Genomic DNA, 21,583 nt, shown 5'->3' with positions numbered 1-21,583 from the left:
TTAAGATTCGTAATCCAAATTAAAATTAAATATATTAAAAATAGTTCTATTTTTATGTTGATTGTTATTGATTTTCGAAAAATTATTGTGTTTTTCAAATTTGTTACCATATTTTTATACAAAGAAATGAAAGACAATATATTTTTTTAACAAAAAAATATCAAAAATATTGAATAGGGAATAAATACCACAAAATAATAGTTATCATAAAGTTAGTTTACTTGTTAAAACTAATTTACTTTAAATTCTTTTCATGACTTTAAATAATAACGGATGCAGATTAACTTTTTAATTCTGAGTGAAACAAAAATGTCTTTTTAAATAAGAAAATTCCATCTAAATGTGCACCAGAACAAAAGACATATATAAAAATAAATCTTAAACCTTTACATGTTTACATACTTTGATACTTTAAAATAACCATAATAATTGACATACATCTTTTAAATCAAATTTGCATCATGTAGGTTCAAATCCAGTCACTCTTCATTCCCAATATAAAATCAATTTGCATCATGTAGGCTCACATCCAGCCGTCACTCTTTATTCCCAACTTGGATCTTCCCCAAAATTCCTGAGCATTCTTCCTCTGAAAAACTCAATGACATAATAGATATAAAATAAAAGAATTGATCATCTAAGAATTATCTTGGGGGGGGGGGGGGGGGGGGGGGGGTTGACTTTGAGCATAGAGTGATCAAAAATTTACCAGGGCCCTGGCCACCAAGAAAATGCCTGGCTTCAGCACTGTCCAGCACACTGTTCCCAATACTAACATTACCAGTGTTGGAAGTAGATTCTGTCAGCTTGGCTTTCTGAAGAAGAGCAGTGGCTGAAAACTGAGGAGAAGGGGTACTATTTAGAGTATTGCAAGAAGACTCAGCATTCAACATCACACCACTTAATGAATTGTTGATGTTGAGGTCCAGGTCAATCTGGGGAATGTTCAAGCTAGCACTACCATCGAAACCAAAATCAAACATGTTGCTCGGTGCTAGGTTGCTAGGAAAGCCATGAATCTCCGAATATTCGGAGGCTCTGGGAATATTAAGTTCTGGCTCCCAAATTGGATGAAGAGGCAAATTACTGACATTTGCATGTATTCCAGCACTAGCACTCATGCTGCTGCTCCTTGGGGGGCCATTTGTTGTGTGCCTAGCCACCTTTCCCACAAACACTTGGCATATTGAATGGTGATTGATCAAACCACTACGCCTGCAAAAAGTAGTTACGTACACTTTGAATCACCCAAACTTGACGAATGCTTGCATATACCAACTAATATATAAATATGAAACATAAATACACACCAATAATAAAATTATCATTTCTGTTATGCTTATATTTAAAAAAAAAATTGAAGGCCACATAAAAACAATAAAGGTATGGAACTAATTTCACTACATTATGTAAAACCAGTAAATCACGACATGTAACAAAACAACACATGAGATATAGAGCAAACCTATACACATTGTATGGTTTGGTGCGTTTTTCTAAGGTGATAATACAAAGACCTTGAATTAATTTTGTATATTGAACATTAGAAAAGGATTTTTTCTTTATATTTAATTGTTTATATTATCTTTAATCTATATCCAAACACAAATAAAATATAATTCTACAGAAGAACTCTGGTACATCAATTCCTCTGCCCAATACAAACCTTTGAGTTCAATAAATCAGAAACAAGACAAAATTAAACAAAATAACATTTATGGGAACTGGATGAGCAGGTAAGAATTAAAACTATAAATTAAAGAGAGATGTGTGGTATAATCCTAACCTAGAGAAGGTAGATCCACAATCGCACTTGTACTCCCTTGTACCACAGATCTTATTGTGAGACTTCAAGTCAGAGAGTACGGCATACTTCTTCTCACATTTGTCGCATGTATATTTCTTATCACCATGTTTTCGACAGAAATGCTTCTTGATTCCTGTCAGATCTCCAAGAGCCCTTGATGGATCGTGATGGACACAATTGAGTTCAGGGCAAACGTATACCTTTTTTCTGGCTTCTTGGCTGGTCCTTTGCTTGAGCTTCCAGGGCAAATTGTGCCCTCTCATGTGGAGCTGCAAGTTTTGCTCCCTTTGAAATCCTCTATAGCATACCTCACACGAAAACTGATTTGTAGCGGTTAGAGAGTTGGGAGAGAGTGCTACAACCTCAGCATCAGGACCTGTCATTTAATTTGTATCACAAACAATAATAAAGCTGATAATAACAATAAGAAAACCATTTCATCACATCTTATTCATTTCCTTTAAATTTCCAGATAGGTTTTTTTTAAGTAGAAGACACTTGATCTATTATGATATATCTTACTTGGATTTCCAGGATGATTTCTCTTTCTTCTCTGAGAAGCAGCACCTGGGAGAGAAGAAGCCATAACAGCAACCGGTTGATTCTGGGGGTTCTTAAAATCCTCTTTTTTAAAAGACCAAACAAAACTGCAGATGAAGGGAGGATGAATGTACTGTACTAATGAGGTGGAGTGAATGACAATTTCTAAAATGACAAAATAAGTTAGGTAAACATATGGGGCTCCACAACCACTTTGTATAGATAAAGTAATTACGTGGGGTCCACAACCGTTTCTTTTAGAAACCACAACCTCCAGCCCCCTTCTTCTTTTTTGAGCTGTCCTCTGCTTCCATTGATTTTGATAACTCCTACCATGACTCTACTGCTATTATTCTGCTATTACTTTGCTCCTAATCCTACGCTACTCCAAATAGCTAACTGCATGCTGCGCGTTCTACGTAACAGCTATTTTATTCAAATGTGTTTAGATTAAACAAATATCCAACACATTCCCCCCTAATCTAAACATGTTTCCAGGCTACGAACTTGATGTAACAGCAGTGAGATTTTCAACACCGATCATCTTCCTCATTTCTTCAAACTTAATTCTTCCCAGTGCCTTAGTTAAGATGTCTGCTCGCTGCTCCTGTGTAACTACGTGTTTAACTACCAGCTTACCTCGTTCGATGCATTCACGGATAAAATGAAACCGTACATCTATATGCTTGCTTCTTCCATGTAGAACAGGGTTCTTCATTAACTCAATAGCAGACTTGTTATCCACATGAAGTACAACTGGTCCAACTTGATGCCCTAAGATTTCCTCCAGCAGTCCACGGAGCCATATGCTTTGGCACGCTGCTGTTGTAGCCGCCATGTACTCTGCCTCGCAAGATGACAGCGCAACTACTCTCTGTTTCTTTGAAGCCCAAGAGATTAAACTCTTATTCAAGTAAAAACACATCCCACCAGTACTTCTCCTATCTATAACATCCCCAGCCAGATCACTATCTGAGAACCCAGATAGAACCTTCCCACTTTTCTCATTTACATACACAAGACCATGGTCAATTGTACCTCTCACATACCTCAATATATGCTTTACTGCTTGCTGATGCTTTACTGTAGGTTTGTCCATAAATCTGCTTACTACACCCACAGCATACGAAATGTCCGGTCTAGTATGTGTTAGATATCGCAGACTCCCAACAACACACCTGTACTCAGTAGCATCTACCAACTTGCCTCCTTCATCCTTGTCTAATTGAAGTTTGTATTCCATAGGATATTTCGATGAATTACAGTTCAACATCCCAGCCTTGTCCAACAATTTCTTTGCATATGCAGACTGTTTCAATGTAGTAAACATTCCTCCTTGATTTACTTCTATACCAAGATAAAACGATAGCAGACCTAAATTGCTCATCTCAAATTGCTTGTTCATCTGCAACTTGAACTCCTCAATTTTTCGTTTATCAGAACCAGTCACCAACAAATCGTCAACATAGACTCCTACTATGATCACATTCCCACCTACAGACTTCGTGTACACAGCCTGCTCGTGCAAACACCTTTTAAAACCCAGCTCCTTCAAACATTTATCCAATCGTGCATTCCAGGCCCTGGGAGCTTGACGTAGCCCATACAAGGCTTTTGTCAATTTATACACCTTCTTTTCTTGCCCTTTCTTTATAAATCCCTCGGGTTGTTTGACATATACTTCTTCATGAAGTTCGCCATTTAAAAATGCTGATTTAACGTCAAGATGATGAACTTCCCAACCTTCCTTTGCTGAAAGAGCCAATAATAATCGAACGGTATCGAGACGAGCTACCGGAGCAAACACTTCATTATAATCGATCCCTTTTTTCTGAACATAACCTTTCGCAACGAGACGTGCCTTGTGTTTTACTACGTTCCCTTCTGGATCCTTTTTTATTTTATAAACCCATTTCAAGCCGATTGGCTTGTGCCCAGGTGGCAAATCTGTAAGTGTCCAGGTATCGTTCTTCTCGATTGTCTCAAGCTCCAGTTTCATTGCATCTTGCCACTCTTTTTCTTTTGTTGCTTCGTTAAAAGATGTTGGCCCTTCTATCTTTAGTAGCATCAGCTCATCAATCATATCAACAATCTCAGTTTCATTGTAGATTTCATCCAGAGACCTGAAGTGTCTAGTCTCACTACCATTTACAGAGGACACGTCAGTAGCTCCTGTAGATAAATCAGCTCCTGTAGATAAATCAGCCATTGCAGTTGTCGATGTCTGCAGAGGTGGTGACTGCAGAGGTGTTACAGGCTCATATTCTGCTTCAACATTACCTCCTGCATCCTCCGAATTAGCCATCTCGATATAATGCCCAGGAAAGGTTACTTTATCTTCTTTATTCTGCTCCCATGACCAGAAGTTACTTTCTTGTATTACTACATCTCTACTTACGTGCACAGCACCTGTTCTTGGATCATACAAGCGATTGCCCTTTGTTCCTGGTTCCTTACCGAGATATACAACCAACTTGCTACGGTCGTCCAGTTTTTTGACATGAACTGTTGGAATCTTCATGTACGCTGTACACCCAAAAACTCTTATGTGTTCCAGACTCGGTTTCTTCCCACTCCACGCTTCATACGGGGTTCTGCCATTTAAAATGCGAGTTGGCAAACGATTAAGAACATAAACTGAGTGACGTACTGCTTCGCCCCACATAAATGCCGGTAATTTTGCTTCTTTTAGAAAGCTTCTTGTCATAGCAGCAACGGTTCGATTTCTACGCTCCACCACACCATTCTGTTGCGGGGTGTATGGCGCTGTGTAATGTCTCTGAATGCCAGCCTTCTCACAAAACATTGTAAATTCCTTTGAGCAGAATTCCCCACCTCGGTCTGTCCTCAAAATCTTAATACTTCTTTCTGTTCCATTCTCGACTAATGCCTTAAATTTTTTAAACATCTCAAAAGCACAACTCTTTTCTTTCAACATGTATACCCACATCTTTCTACTGAAGTCATCAACAAATAACAGAAAATATCGGTTACCTCCAGGTGTCATTGGTGAAATGGGTCCGCAAATGTCTGCGTGTACTATCTCCAATATCTTTCTTGAATCGAAATTGGCTCGGGAGGGAAAGGGTTTTCTGGATTGCTTTGACATTAGGCATCCTTCACACTTCTTTAGTGGTTGAATTAATTTCGGAAGTCCATATGCCATCTTCTCCCTCGACATGAGTTCTAAAGCTTGAAAATTTACATGCCCAAGCCGGGCATGCCAGAGCCAGGTATCCTCCTCTAACTTTGTCAACAAGCATGAAGGCTTACTTTCCTCAAGGCTGATTTTATACAAGCGATTCTCAGATCTTTTCACCTTCATTAGTAGTTTACCGCTGCCCTCATAAACCCACAAATAATCATCTTCAAGGATCACTTTATTACCAGCCTCAGATAACTGACCCAAACTTATAATATTATTACATAAATTTGGAATGTAATATACCTCCGTTAAAGTCCTTTCCTCGCCGTTTTTGCATTGGAATGAAACTGTCCCCTTGCCCTTGATACTCACAGTAGATCCATCTCCAAATTTCACCTTCCCGGTCACATGTTCATCCAATTCCCTGAACTTGCCGCGTTGGCCAGTCATATGATTGCTGGCGCCGTTATCCAAATACCAGACTTGTGATTCCCTTTGTTCTTCATTATTTGCTCGTAGTTTTGGAACTACTGTATCTTCCTTCAGCAACATCGACTTGAATTCTGTTTCTCCCACCTCAGCTATCAGTAATGCTGGTTCATCTTCTTGAATTTGAGAAAGATTCGCCTCCTTTTGCACATCTCTCTCCTTGCGGGGCCTGCGACATTCCGCAGCAAAGTGTCCATATGCTTGGCAATTGAAGCATCTCACTCTGCTCCTGTCTCGTCCTCCACGATTTCCCTCTTTCGCACGGTGTTCTCCACCACCTCGAACCCCCTCCTTATTGGTCCGCTTCAACCATTCATCTCGAGTCAGTAGTAACTGGCCCTCGTTGCTTTCTTTCTTCCTCCACTCTTCCTCTGTCAGCAATAGTTGTCCTTGGCTTGTTTCTGTCATTCCTTTTAACCTCTCTTCGTGAGCCGTGAGCGAGCCAACAACTTCTTCCACTGACATCGCCTCTAAGTTGCCAAATTGTTCGATAGCCGATGCAATTTGTAAGAACTTGGAGGGAACTGCTCTGAGTAGCTTTTTGACCACGTATGCTTCCTCTACTTTCTCTCCTAGAGCTCTAATATTGGTGACCAGGCTAGTTAGCTTCAAATAGAACTCATCCAGTGGCTCAGTCTCCTTCATGCGCAGAGCTTCGAATTCACACTTGAGCTTCGAATATTGGCTGGTCACACTTGGTGACCAGGCTAGTTACCACGTATAGAAATGTAAACACACTACACACGCACACACTGGTATGTTAATCAATTCTGGAAGAAAATAGCAGAAGATAATTTTACTTAACCAACGTACAGGAATATATAAAGCAAACAGATAACTACCAAAACACAAACTACGTATCAAACTCCTACCATGACTCTACTGCTATTATTCTGCTATTACTTTGCTCCTAATCCTACGCTACTCCAAATAGCTAACTGCATGCTGCGCGTTCTACGTAACAGCTATTTTATTCAAATGTGTTTAGATTAAACAAATATCCAACACATTCCCCCCTAATCTAAACATGTTTCCAGGCTACGAACTTGATGTAACAGCAGTGAGATTTTCAACACCGATCATCTTCCTCATTTCTTCAAACTTAATTCTTCCCAGTGCCTTAGTTAAGATGTCTGCTCGCTGCTCCTGTGTAACTACGTGTTTAACTACCAGCTTACCTCGTTCGATGCATTCACGGATAAAATGAAACCGTACATCTATATGCTTGCTTCTTCCATGTAGAACAGGGTTCTTCATTAACTCAATAGCAGACTTGTTATCCACATGAAGTACAACTGGTCCAACTTGATGCCCTAAGATTTCCTCCAGCAGTCCACGGAGCCATATGCTTTGGCACGCTGCTGTTGTAGCCGCCATGTACTCTGCCTCGCAAGATGACAGCGCAACTACTCTCTGTTTCTTTGAAGCCCAAGAGATTAAACTCTTATTCAAGTAAAAACACATCCCACCAGTACTTCTCCTATCTATAACATCCCCAGCCAGATCACTATCTGAGAACCCAGATAGAACCTTCCCACTTTTCTCATTTACATACACAAGACCATGGTCAATTGTACCTCTCACATACCTCAATATATGCTTTACTGCTTGCTGATGCTTTACTGTAGGTTTGTCCATAAATCTGCTTACTACACCCACAGCATACGAAATGTCCGGTCTAGTAGGTGTTAGATATCGCAGACTCCCAACAACACACCTGTACTCAGTAGCATCTACCAACTTGCCTCCTTCATCCTTGTCTAATTGAAGTTTGTATTCCATAGGATATTTCGATGAATTACAGTTCAACATCCCAGCCTTGTCCAACAATTTCTTTGCATATGCAGACTGTTTCAATGTAGTAAACATTCCTCCTTGATTTACTTCTATACCAAGATAAAACGATAGCAGACCTAAATTGCTCATCTCAAATTGCTTGTTCATCTGCAACTTGAACTCCTCAATTTTTCGTTTATCAGAACCAGTCACCAACAAATCGTCAACATAGACTCCTACTATGATCACATTCCCACCTACAGACTTCGTGTACACAGCCTGCTCGTGCAAACACCTTTTAAAACCCAGCTCCTTCAAACATTTATCCAATCGTGCATTCCAGGCCCTGGGAGCTTGACGTAGCCCATACAAGGCTTTTGTCAATTTATACACCTTCTTTTCTTGCCCTTTCTTTATAAATCCCTCGGGTTGTTTGACATATACTTCTTCATGAAGTTCGCCATTTAAAAATGCTGATTTAACGTCAAGATGATGAACTTCCCAACCTTCCTTTGCTGAAAGAGCCAATAATAATCGAACGGTATCGAGACGAGCTACCGGAGCAAACACTTCATTATAATCGATCCCTTTTTTCTGAACATAACCTTTCGCAACGAGACGTGCCTTGTGTTTTACTACGTTCCCTTCTGGATCCTTTTTTATTTTATAAACCCATTTCAAGCCGATTGGCTTGTGCCCAGGTGGCAAATCTGTAAGTGTCCAGGTATCGTTCTTCTCGATTGTCTCAAGCTCCAGTTTCATTGCATCTTGCCACTCTTTTTCTTTTGTTGCTTCGTTAAAAGATGTTGGCCCTTCTATCTTTAGTAGCATCAGCTCATCAATCATATCAACAATCTCAGTTTCATTGTAGATTTCATCCAGAGACCTGAAGTGTCTAGTCTCACTACCATTTACAGAGGACACGTCAGTAGCTCCTGTAGATAAATCAGCTCCTGTAGATAAATCAGCCATTGCAGTTGTCGATGTCTGCAGAGGTGGTGACTGCAGAGGTGTTACAGGCTCATATTCTGCTTCAACATTACCTCCTGCATCCTCCGAATTAGCCATCTCGATATAATGCCCAGGAAAGGTTACTTTATCTTCTTTATTCTGCTCCCATGACCAGAAGTTACTTTCTTGTATTACTACATCTCTACTTACGTGCACAGCACCTGTTCTTGGATCATACAAGCGATTGCCCTTTGTTCCTGGTTCCTTACCGAGATATACAACCAACTTGCTACGGTCGTCCAGTTTTTTGACATGAACTGTTGGAATCTTCATGTACGCTGTACACCCAAAAACTCTTATGTGTTCCAGACTCGGTTTCTTCCCACTCCACGCTTCATACGGGGTTCTGCCATTTAAAATGCGAGTTGGCAAACGATTAAGAACATAAACTGAGTGACGTACTGCTTCGCCCCACATAAATGCCGGTAATTTTGCTTCTTTTAGAAAGCTTCTTGTCATAGCAGCAACGGTTCGATTTCTACGCTCCACCACACCATTCTGTTGCGGGGTGTATGGCGCTGTGTAATGTCTCTGAATGCCAGCCTTCTCACAAAACATTGTAAATTCCTTTGAGCAGAATTCCCCACCTCGGTCTGTCCTCAAAATCTTAATACTTCTTTCTGTTCCATTCTCGACTAATGCCTTAAATTTTTTAAACATCTCAAAAGCACAACTCTTTTCTTTCAACATGTATACCCACATCTTTCTACTGAAGTCATCAACAAATAACAGAAAATATCGGTTACCTCCAGGTGTCATTGGTGAAATGGGTCCGCAAATGTCTGCGTGTACTATCTCCAATATCTTTCTTGAATCGAAATTGGCTCGGGAGGGAAAGGGTTTTCTGGATTGCTTTGACATTAGGCATCCTTCACACTTCTTTAGTGGTTGAATTAATTTCGGAAGTCCATATGCCATCTTCTCCCTCGACATGAGTTCTAAAGCTTGAAAATTTACATGCCCAAGCCGGGCATGCCAGAGCCAGGTATCCTCCTCTAACTTTGTCAACAAGCATGAAGGCTTACTTTCCTCAAGGCTGATTTTATACAAGCGATTCTCAGATCTTTTCACCTTCATTAGTAGTTTACCGCTGCCCTCATAAACCCACAAATAATCATCTTCAAGGATCACTTTATTACCAGCCTCAGATAACTGACCCAAACTTATAATATTATTACATAAATTTGGAATGTAATATACCTCCGTTAAAGTCCTTTCCTCGCCGTTTTTGCATTGGAATGAAACTGTCCCCTTGCCCTTGATACTCACAGTAGATCCATCTCCAAATTTCACCTTCCCGGTCACATGTTCATCCAATTCCCTGAACTTGCCGCGTTGGCCAGTCATATGATTGCTGGCGCCGTTATCCAAATACCAGACTTGTGATTCCCTTTGTTCTTCATTATTTGCTCGTAGTTTTGGAACTACTGTATCTTCCTTCAGCAACATCGACTTGAATTCTGTTTCTCCCACCTCAGCTATCAGTAATGCTGGTTCATCTTCTTGAATTTGAGAAAGATTCGCCTCCTTTTGCACATCTCTCTCCTTGCGGGGCCTGCGACATTCCGCAGCAAAGTGTCCATATGCTTGGCAATTGAAGCATCTCACTCTGCTCCTGTCTCGTCCTCCACGATTTCCCTCTTTCGCACGGTGTTCTCCACCACCTCGAACCCCCTCCTTATTGGTCCGCTTCAACCATTCATCTCGAGTCAGTAGTAACTGGCCCTCGTTGCTTTCTTTCTTCCTCCACTCTTCCTCTGTCAGCAATAGTTGTCCTTGGCTTGTTTCTGTCATTCCTTTTAACCTCTCTTCGTGAGCCGTGAGCGAGCCAACAACTTCTTCCACTGACATCGCCTCTAAGTTGCCAAATTGTTCGATAGCCGATGCAATTTGTAAGAACTTGGAGGGAACTGCTCTGAGTAGCTTTTTGACCACGTATGCTTCCTCTACTTTCTCTCCTAGAGCTCTAATATTGGTGACCAGGCTAGTTAGCTTCAAATAGAACTCATCCAGTGGCTCAGTCTCCTTCATGCGCAGAGCTTCGAATTCACACTTGAGGGTCTGCGCCTTTGCCTTTTTCACCTTGTCTGCCCCTAAGGACATTGTTTTGATTGCGTTCCAAGCCTCCCTGGATGTCTTTTTTTCGGCAATTGACAATAGTATGTCTTCCGGAACTCCTTGGTAAATAACAGCCAGCGCCCGTTTGTCGCTTTTGTCGTCAAGTACTGCAATCTTAGGTTCCTTAGGCTCGATGGCTTCCCATACACCATGTGCTTGCATAAACACCTTCATTTTAAGAGCCCATGCTGTGTAATTTGTTTTCGTTAACATCGGGTAGCTCAGGCCAAAGGTGCCCTCCTTAGCTTTGTTTGTCTCCATTTGTAGCGTAACTGATTTTGTAGCTCTGATACCACGTATAGAAATGTAAACACACTACACACGCACACACTGGTATGTTAATCAATTCTGGAAGAAAATAGCAGAAGATAATTTTACTTAACCAACGTACAGGAATATATAAAGCAAACAGATAACTACCAAAACACAAACTACGTATCAAACTCCTACCATGACTCTACTGCTATTATTCTGCTATTACTTTGCTCCTAATCCTACGCTACTCCAAATAGCTAACTGCATGCTGCGCGTTCTACGTAACAGCTATTTTATTCAAATGTGTTTAGATTAAACAAATATCCAACAGATTTTGATAGGTGAAAAGTCCCAAATTAATTTTATTATTTTATTTGTTCTTATTTTTGCAATAATACTACTCCCCATATAAGAATTAATAATCTTTATAAATTGTATTTTTTGTTTTCATAAAATCTTTTGTGGGTGTTTTAGTCCAAATTTATTTGAATTTTGTTTATCCTCTACTTTTGAGAGCTTGGTACGTTTTCTTGTGTGTTTAATTTGGTGTGATTCAATGTACTCGATTGTTTTTCTAGATGACCTATGGCTTTTCATTATACAATTAATTCCTCTTTTCAAAAAAATTACAGATAAAAATTATTTGAAAATTTTCTTTGATTTTTTTTAAATTTTATGAAGTTATACTATATTTATAACACAAAAATATCAGTTTTTAGTTTTCTTTATTTTGAAAAGGTAAAATATTATTCAACACATTTTTTTATTATTATACAAACGTATTTATTTTTAAATACTTATAAGTGGTTTCTACAATATGAAGAAAATTTGATTCACTTTGTGACAACTTCATCCCACTTTTTGAATGTGCCTCATGTCTCATTTTTCAATCTTTATTCCTTTCTCTGTCATGTCATGTCAAGTCCTTGACCATTTGAGACCAATTGTTCAAATTTATTAAACATTATGTTAATAGGAAATATCATATACAGATTTATCTCTTTTTTATTCAACTTTCATAAAAAAGGCTATCATCTTCATCTCTTTCTACATGATATATTATTTGAACACATTTATATTTTTTTATACTCCATTCTCAAATATACACAAGCCTTTTTTTTAACTTAACTAAATCAAGATTGAGAAGTGTGTCCTTTGAGAAGCATTGACCCGACCAAAATTAGAAGTTCATAAAAGATTGAATATTCAAACAATTGATATTTTGCTTTTAAGTTATATAATTTTATTAGAACCTTTCTCTTAGTAAATTCTTCCTATCTCAGATAAAGAGCTTCTTGTTCTCATTATACATGCAGGTTAATCAAATTGGAATATTGCAGTTAAACATCATGCTCATCACCATCATTCTCCATTTTTATACTGATTGAACTACCACAGTCTTTGTAGCTCACTTCCTTTAGTATTTAACTATTAAATGTTAAATCCAGCATGTATAGATCTCATCAATATCATCTTGAAAAGAATAATCTTGGATGGATTATGATGGACACAACTAAATTCAGGGTAAATGGTGCTATGTTGTAAAGAAAGCCATGAACTCAGAGAAAGTTTAGCTTTGGCTCCCAAGATGGATATAGTCATATTAATCGCAATATTTGTATGTGTTCTACAGCATAAATACAGAACATAGGTTAGGGCAATAATTTCAATACTTTTATTATCTTTGAGAAGTTAATTTAAATATTTTTAATAATAATAATATTAAGATTTGTAATAAAAATTAGATTTAAATATATTAAAAGTTGCAATTCTATATAATTTCAAAATTTTCATTTTTATGTTGATCGAAAAGTTCTATTTAGATGTTGATTGTTATTGATTTTCTAAAAATTATCGTGTTTTTCATATTTTTTTTAAACATATTTTTATACAAAAGAATGAAAGATAATTCAAATTCTTCTAAAAATTCAAAATATTGAACCTGCGAATAAATACCACAAAATAAGAACAATCATAAAAATAGTCTATTTATTAAAACTAAGTTAATTTTAAAAAAGATTCATGATTTAAAATAATTAGAGATGCAAATTAAGATAATTTTTTAATTGCGGTTTGACACTATAATACAAGTGCGGTTCAAACCGCACCGTACTGCTATCTTCAAATATATAAAAATATACCACATATAATTACAAATATTTATATTATATAGATAAATTATTTATTATGATCTTATCTTCTATGTGTGTGTTCAAGTTACTCAACTTAATTTTAATAATTTTACAATATAAATTAGGGCTTTTTTTATTCATAACTACGTTTTCAATCTTATTTTCAAAAATACTACCTTCTCCAATCTTATTTTCAAAAATACTATCTTCTCTAAAATATTTTCAAAAATACTTCTTGTATACTGTTTTTTTAATCTTATTTTCAAAAATACTACCTTCTCCACTCTTATTTCCAAAACTACTACCTTATCTGAAATATTTTCAAAAAAACTATCTTTTTGAAAATATTTTCCAAAAATACGGTGGTTGCATATGCAACCATATATGCAACTTATATTTTAGCTTATATTTCTTTTAATGAGTACTGTAACTCTAAATTTGTGTGTGTGTCTATATATATATATATATATATATATATATATATATATATCATAAAAACTATTTTTATATACATATGGTTTAAAATTATATTTATATTGTCATTCAAAAGTATAATTTTTTTTTGAATGTATAACCCACACGAACCGCACCGCAATTTTGTCGTGTGGTTTACGCGGTTTTTATATTACGCGGTGCGGTTGCAGTTTACGAATATTCTCAAATCGCATGTGCGGGTTGGTTCGCGGTTTTAGAAAAAACCGCACCGCCAACACCTCTCCTTTAAATTAGAAACGAAAGTTATGATTAAATACTTAATATGGGAGTGTTTTAATAATTAAAACAAAAGTATAATTTATTAAATTAATATGGAATTAAATGAAAGATAGAATATTTAGAATATATTGTGTGGAAAAATGAAAATTTACTGGTAAAATAGTAAAAATGAGATCTATGGGAAATATGATTTAAAGAAAGATATAAAGCATTAAAAGCTAGGAAAAATCTTAATATTGGTGGTGATTGATTTGTGTTAGGACACATTATAGTGAATTTCACAAAATTTTAAGAATTAAGAAAATTATAGCTAGAGCCTTAAAGGGAAAAACTTACAATTTTTAGAGTTACCGGTAAATAAAGTTGTAACATCCCACATCAGTTAGATAATATGTGTATGGGACATTTATAAGCACAAGCATATAACTAATTTATAAAAATTATTAACATTTAAATTTAGATTAAATAATTAAAATGAGACGACATTTATGATAAACTGTTTAAAGTCAATTGAGTGGATCTCATATTATAATATTTAAAAGATATAAGTATAATTATCCATAATTAATAAGATTTAATTAGTTTACCCATAATAAATTATTTCTTTAAAATGTCTATGCATCTTTTTCTCCTATAAAATGTCTATTCATTTTAGAATTTTAATAGTTTGGAATTTAGTCGGTGACTTATATAAAAATAAGAAATATGTGAACCGAGACAAGTGACTTTTTTTTATCCATATGTGATGTTTTATCATATTGGAGTAATTGTATTGATTTGTAATATTATGAGAACAAAAAGTTAAAAAATTTGGATTTAATTTGAAATCCCGGCCGTGGCCAAACCGGCACGAATTTGCTTCCGGACTCCTCTCAAAAGACCTCATACTAAGTTCTTTGGCTGCTTATATTCAACATAAATCTTTGATGTGAACAAAAATCCATTTCTTGATTTATTTCATCTATTTCATGACCGGAACATGGGAGGATACACGTTACACCATGATTTTGAATGAGAAGAGAGATTTATGATAAACTGTTTAAAGTCAATTGAGTGGATCTCATATTATGGAATTTAAAAGATATAAGTATAATTATCCATAATTAATAAGATTTAATTAGTTTATCCATAATAAATTATTTCTTTAAAATGTCTATTCATCTTTTTTTCCTATAAAATGTCTATTCATTTTAGAATTTTAATAGTTTGGAATTTAGTCGGTGACTTATATAAAAATAAGAAATATGTGAACCGAGACAAGTGACTTTTTTTTTATCCATATGTGATGTTTTATCATATTGGAGTAATTGTATTGATTTGTAATATTATGAGAACAAAAAGTTAAAAAATTTGGATTTAATTTGAAATCCCGGCAGTGGCCTTGCTTCCGGACTCTTCTCAAAAGGCCTCATACTAAGTTCTTTGGCTGCTTATATTCAACATAAATCTTTGATGTGAACAAAAATCCATTTCTTGATTTATTTCATCTATTTCATGACCGGAACATGGGAGGATACACGTTACACCATGATTTTGAATGAGAAGAGAGATTTCATGAAATGGCACATTTATTCACTCTATCAATAACGAGCCGGATCTGGTGTATGATAAGGGATTTGCCTTTTCTATTGATTCCTACGGATTGGATCAAAAACAATTCTTGAACGAGGTATTCAACTCCAGAGATGAATCGGAAAAAAAATCTTTATTGGCTCTACCTCCTTTTTTTATGAAGAAAATGAATCTTTTTATCGAAGGATCTTAAAAAAGGACTTGGTTTACACCCACTCAACAATCTGAGTATTTGAAATAACAATCCAAATCATGTCATTTGAAATTCATAAATGCATATCTTCATAAATGCATATTTTTAAACGGCATCTAATATTATTTGAATTGACTCGGAGGACTCTATGATCTGAAGTGGTCAACATAAGGAGACGTACCAATGATTTATTGTGTTAATTTATCCCGAATCATATAGATAGGTGGCTCTAAGGGAGTTCGGGTTATGAATGAACCCCTCAAATGCTAGCAAAGAAGAGTAAGAATATGGTACTGCGTCACGGTTGTGATGCGCCAGCTGGAGTTTTTTTATGAGGCTGATGTCTCCGTAATCGCATCTATTATACTAATATTGACTTGCCAAGAATTATTAATGCTAACAAAATCACCTCTTCTTATGTATTTCATCTTGTTACCAGTGCAATTCCATGGAGCTCGAGAAACAGCAAGTTGTGGAACTTTCTACTACGGAAGCAGAATTAGTGGCCAAATCATAGTCAGGATATTTTGGAAAGTCTTAAGCAAAAGTAGAATATGCCAACTATTCTGTACTGTGACAACAAATCTCGTATTTTGGCAACAAAAGATGTAGTTCTTCATGGAAGGACAAAATATATCGGCGTTCACGATCTCATTTAACAGAACTTGTAAAAGTGATGTGCATATTGAATACCGTAAGACAAACAATCGGATATTTTCACCAAGCCACTATGCGGAAAAGTGTACATGACAAATGTTACATGTCTAGGAGTAAGAAGCAAGTTTAATTTAAGGGAGAGGCATTGTTGGTTTAAAACTAAATTAACTTGCAACATTGTTCCTCATATAAGTAAAAATAGAAATATATACACTACTATAGGTAAATGTATGGAAATATGAAATGCAGCAAAAGGAATAGTAACTTATATGTAACTATGATTCTAATAAGTTTGTGTTCTCCAGTCCTTGTTTTTTTTTCCTCGGTATATATATAAAGTTCTGTTTCTGTTTTAGTTACCCCAAAATCCAGCCAGCCTAAACTCTCTATTTTTCGTAGCAACTCCCTAATTGTGCTCTAACTGAAGGCACTGGATCACCATAAAAACCCAGACAAAACATTTAGAAAAACGATACAGATTTAAAATTCTAGCATGCATTCGGAGAAGCCTTTAGAATTAAGAGTCTACATCAGCAAACTTAAATAAACTTTCCACCATACAGGTTTAAAATTCTAGCATGCATTCGATTATTAATCAGGTTGAATAACGGAAATAAAAACATAAATATCCCAAAGTTTTATTCAATATAAAAGAAAACTAATGATGGCTTCCTGCTTCCTGCTCCCTGATCAATTTGCTTGGGGGAAGAGATCCAAGGATCAGTAGAAGTAACTCCATGCATCTGCCTCAGCCATGTTGGATCTCCTGCAAAATACTTACAGTAAGCAACTTCACACTCATATATACTTCAGATATATTGTATCAAATACTTATATATGATGGCATATGGGAATAGAATCGTTATGTTTCAATAATTTGATTTCAAAATATTCTCCTGATCGTTAAAATCTCAATTCCTAGTTAAAGTATTCGAAAATAGAAGCGTTATCTTAAAAATATACGTGGCCATTTAAACAGATTAGAGTTTCTGCTAAAGTGTCTACAAAGACAATGATATTGCAAACTGAGAGAGAGGGAGAGAGAGGGGGGGGGGGGGGGGGGGGGGGGAGGGAGGGAGAAAGAGAGAGACCTGCCCCAAGCATGGGTGGTTTAAAAACCCCCACGGCGTCTAGGAACAAAAGGCCTGGCCTCAGCTGATGTGGTAGCTTTGCTGTCCGGCCACTTGGTCCCAATTCCATTGCCATTGTGATCAGCCACCATCCCACCTCCGGTCTTCATCCCATTTCGAATGCCAAGAAAATCCCTTGTATGATTATCACCATACTCCCTGCCAAACATCATCTGTGGCTCCACCATAGCAGCATTACTATTCTGCTCACCAACCAATATCCCATCAGCAGTCTTCTCATTGTACATCATTTCTCCATATGGAGCATTCATTTGATCACAAAAGTATTCCATGCCACTTCTATATCCTCGGGTACCTCCACCACTCCCATTCTGATTGTTGTACATATCCGAAAAGGTACTCCCACCACCTCTGCTACCAGCACTCATTCCATCTCCCAAAGCTCCCCCATAGTTATCAAACTTCAATCCACCAGAAAAATTGCTCCCCATGCTCTTCATCAGGGTTACATTGCTGGAACTACCTCCTGCCAGCGTCGTCTTTTGAAGAAGTGCAGTGGCTGAAAACTGAGAAGGGGCACCATTCAGAATGTCGTAAGTAGAAGCCCCAGCATTCATCATCAAACCAGTTAATGAGCCGTTCATTGCAAGATCCAGGTCATTTTCAGGACTGTTAAGGTCATCATCCCCATCAAACCCAAGATTAAACATGTTGCTAGGCGCGATGTAGCTTGGAAATCCATGAGTCCCAGAAAAATCATTGTCTCTGGGAAAATTCAGTTTTGGTTCCGGAACGGGTTGGAGAAGCCTGCTGTTTGGTGGCTGAAAGGACTGAAAATCAGATCCCACCGATTGTCCTAATAAGAGGCTAGTAAATGAATTAGTTCCAAACAGAGAAGGAAGTTGCTGATGGTTGCCTGGAATCAATGAGCCTGCAGTGGTGGCAGGGCTAGTAGCATTTGCAAGAATGCTAGCAGTGGTGCTGCTTTTGGGGGCGCCGTTGTTTGTATGCCTAGCCACCTCTTCAGCAAGTGGCTCACAGAATGAACGGTGAAAGAGAAATCTGTCACTCCTGCAACAAGGCATTATATAATCTTCAAATCACGGTTGATGTATCATGTATGCATAAATAATGAAAAATAAAATTAAGTACATGAAAACTTTGTGCGCATAAATAATAAAAAACAAAAACCCGCCAACAAGTGGTTGAGCTCTTGTTTCTCTTGCGGGAGATAGGGTTTGTAGACCCAACTAGGTTATAGTTAAGTTATCTATAAGGTAAATTTAATGAAAAACCCAACTAAATCTTATTGTAAAAAATATTTAGTGATAAATATACATATATACTAAACTATAATAATCAAACATACATATATTTCGTGATAAAAAATATTATATAAATATTGCGAGAGATATTAACGTTTTGTTAATTCTAATATTTTAACACAAAGACTTGAACCATCACGAGAAACACAAATCAAATTTAACCCATCTAATCTATTTTCTTTAAGACAAACACAAGCGGGAATACACTTATACAAGGTAAATGATATTATCATTTTGTAACAAAGATATATTGAAAATGAAATATATAATTCAAAATTCATAAAACAAATCACATTAACAAATATTAATATTAGAAAAATATTTACAAATAGATAAGAAAAACATTTATTATTTCTCATACCCATTTTTAATCTAAAATAACCTTTAAGCCTATGTAGGAAAATATAATTAATCGGGTGATAACATTTAGTCGACTCTTGATTCTATACAATATGATAGAATTCCTTACTTGAAAAGAACATTGAACAATACTAAATTATAAATAAAATAATGTTAAAATTAAATTATAAACAGTAAATTTTGAATTATATACTTGCGGGTTTATATATTGTAATTGTACAATTTTAAATTACAAAGCACAATTGTCGAAGATGAAAATGGAAATACAGCCTTCAAAACTTAAAAATTAATATTAATTTGAAGGTAATATATTACAAAATCTTGTCACTAGCTTTGGGTACCAAATATGAGAAATGGAGTAAAAAAATAAAGGGATGAAATAGGTTTGTAAATCTAAATTTACAGTTCGAAAGATGTTTTGATATAAAAAAATTTTTTGGTTAAATGTAAGCATAAACTAACCATGAAGCGAAAGAAAAAGACAAAGACAATTAAAGGTTCTGTCAATAAATTCATATGTATGTCAGGTGGAAGATGTTCTGATATAAAAACAATTCAGGACTAAATGGACATGTAAAGATTAATTGTGAAATAGCAAGAAATTTAATCAAAGATCGCTGCTGAATCAAAATCATCATTAATGAATTCTAGTAAGTATAAGCGCATCAGTTCAGCAGATCACAAACAAAACAAAAAGCAACACAGGATTTATATACCTAACAGGATTTCAATTAACACCAATATTGAGCATGTAAAGAATTAAAATTTATAAATTAAATGGAGATCTGTGGTATAGCCATCACCTGGAGAAGGTAGTACCACATTTACATATGTAGTCCTTTGTACCACAAGTCTTATGGTGAGCCTTCCAGTCAGAGTGCACCGCGTATGCCTTGTTACACTTATCACAAATGAATTTTTTTTCACCATGTTTCCGAAAGAAATGCTTCTTAATTCCGGTCAAATCTCCAAGAGCCCGTGAGGGATCGTGATGGACACAATCAGGTTCAGGGCAGATGTAAACCTTTTTCTTGAATTCATGGCTTGTCTTTTGCTTGAGCTTACAGGGAAGATTGTGTCCTCTTCTGTGAAGCTGCAAGTTCTGCTCCCTTTTAAAACCCTTATCGCACGCCTCACACATAAACCGGTTTGTAGCCCCTAGAGTGTCCGGAGAGAGGGCTATAACCTCAGCATCAGGACCTGTCATTTATATCAAAAACCATGTTACCAATTCTTCATTTATTTCACATTTCCAAGTAAGGGTTTTTCAACTAGAAGCTCTTGATTAATTTTAATATACCCTTAAAAAAAGATAAAAATTAAAAAAAAATGGAATCACATATCCACACACACATGTATAGAAGATCTTACTAGGATTCCCGGGATGGTTTCTCTTTCTTCTCTGAGAAGCCGCGCCTGAGGGCGTAGAAGAAGCCACTACAGGAGTAGCTCCTTCTGCTGATGAATGCTCAAGTTGTTCATGATGGAAGTTCTTAAGCGCCTCTTCTTTGAGTCCAAACAGGGTTGCAGATGAAGAAGCAGCCATTTTCTAGGTTTTTTCAGAAATTAAAGTTGATTTCCTTAGTCTGAATGGAAAAGTATACAAACCCTCACATCAAGTATGTTAACATATATCTCAATAAAAGACAAGGCACTGAGGGATCATTTTAACCATGATTACTTGACCCGGGTTATGAAGTCTCTGCAATAAGTTTCTAAAACTATTATATTAAACTGAATTTTTGAAGTAATGTGAATATGCATCTATAATATATGGTACTCCCTCTGTCCCATTTAATTGTATACGTTTCTTTTTAACTGCTCGACACGCATTTCAATGCTCTTATAAAATATAGTTCTGTAACTTATTTTTGCGATTTTATTTTTCTGTATAAAAATATAACATCCAAACTTTAATTCAGAAAAGAAAAATTTTAAAAATAGATTGCACAACTATATTTTACAAGAGCATTAAAGTCCGTGCCGCGTCCCCGTCCCCCAATGTATACTACTCAGGGGGACGGAGGGAGTATAAATTTTATAAAATCGAACATGTCTATATATATAATTTTTTAATACTTTAAAGTATGTTTATTAAAAATCAAAAATATTTAAATTGATAGATTCTGACTATTTATTAAAAGTATTATCTATTCAAAATATCATTTCAAATTTGAGTTACGATAATTTTCTTAGATGAAAAATGGTAAAATGAAACTGATAAAGAGGAAGGTGGTGATGAGCTGTGTATTTACGCACCTGGTTTGGTCATATGCTGAGGGTCCCACCTACTTTTTTTAAGATATCCGGTCCCACTGACGTTTTAAGCAAATTCTTTTGGTGTCATTTGTTCCTACCAGATTGTGTTTGTTCTCGATTTCTCCGTCCGCCCGTTACA

General features: G+C 36.3%; 2 protein-coding genes across 2 annotated transcripts; both read right to left on the bottom strand.

The window, feature by feature from the left end:
• Positions 1-536: 536 nt before the first annotated feature.
• On the bottom strand, positions 537-2,661 carry LOC108201500 (protein indeterminate-domain 11-like). The gene is made up of 5 exons (XM_017369782.2): positions 2,619-2,661; positions 2,330-2,512; positions 1,787-2,183; positions 710-1,215; positions 537-589 (listed from the first exon to the last, which is right to left on the bottom strand). The coding sequence occupies exons 1-5, from the start codon at positions 2,659-2,661 to the stop codon at positions 537-539; spliced, it is 1,182 nt and encodes a 393-aa protein (XP_017225271.2).
• A 14,859-nt stretch (positions 2,662-17,520) lies between these two features.
• LOC108201498 (zinc finger protein BALDIBIS-like) lies at positions 17,521-20,731 on the bottom strand. Its single transcript, XM_017369780.1, has 3 exons — positions 20,539-20,731; positions 19,989-20,385; positions 17,521-18,571 (listed from the first exon to the last, which is right to left on the bottom strand). The coding sequence occupies exons 1-3, from the start codon at positions 20,729-20,731 to the stop codon at positions 17,521-17,523; spliced, it is 1,641 nt and encodes a 546-aa protein (XP_017225269.1).
• Positions 20,732-21,583: the final 852 nt, after the last annotated feature.

This window comes from Daucus carota, chromosome 9 (assembly GCF_001625215.2).
Source record: "Daucus carota subsp. sativus chromosome 9, DH1 v3.0, whole genome shotgun sequence".
NCBI classification, from domain to species: domain Eukaryota; kingdom Viridiplantae; phylum Streptophyta; class Magnoliopsida; order Apiales; family Apiaceae; genus Daucus; species Daucus carota.
Note: the sequence above shows the minus strand (reverse complement) of the source record. Positions and strands in the feature narration are given on the sequence as shown.

Excerpts from the sequence above, each read along its gene's own strand:
- LOC108201498 (XM_017369780.1), bottom strand. The coding sequence starts at position 20,731 with ATGGCTGCTTCTTCATCTGCAACCCTGTTTGGACTCAAAGAAGAGGCG. Across the intron at positions 20,386-20,538 it reads TAGTAAGATCTTCTATACAT|GTCCTGATGCTGAGGTTATA; the intron begins GTGTGTGTGGAT and ends TATAAATGACAG. Across the intron at positions 18,572-19,988 it reads TGTGGTACTACCTTCTCCAG|GAGTGACAGATTTCTCTTTC; the intron begins GTGATGGCTATA and ends GCCTTGTTGCAG.
- LOC108201500 (XM_017369782.2), bottom strand. The coding sequence starts at position 2,661 with ATGGAAGCAGAGGACAGCTCAAAAAAGAAGAAGGGGGCTGGAG. Across the intron at positions 2,184-2,329 it reads AAATCATCCTGGAAATCCAA|GTCCTGATGCTGAGGTTGTA; the intron begins GTAAGATATATC and ends ATTAAATGACAG. Across the intron at positions 1,216-1,786 it reads TGTGGATCTACCTTCTCTAG|GCGTAGTGGTTTGATCAATC; the intron begins GTTAGGATTATA and ends TACTTTTTGCAG.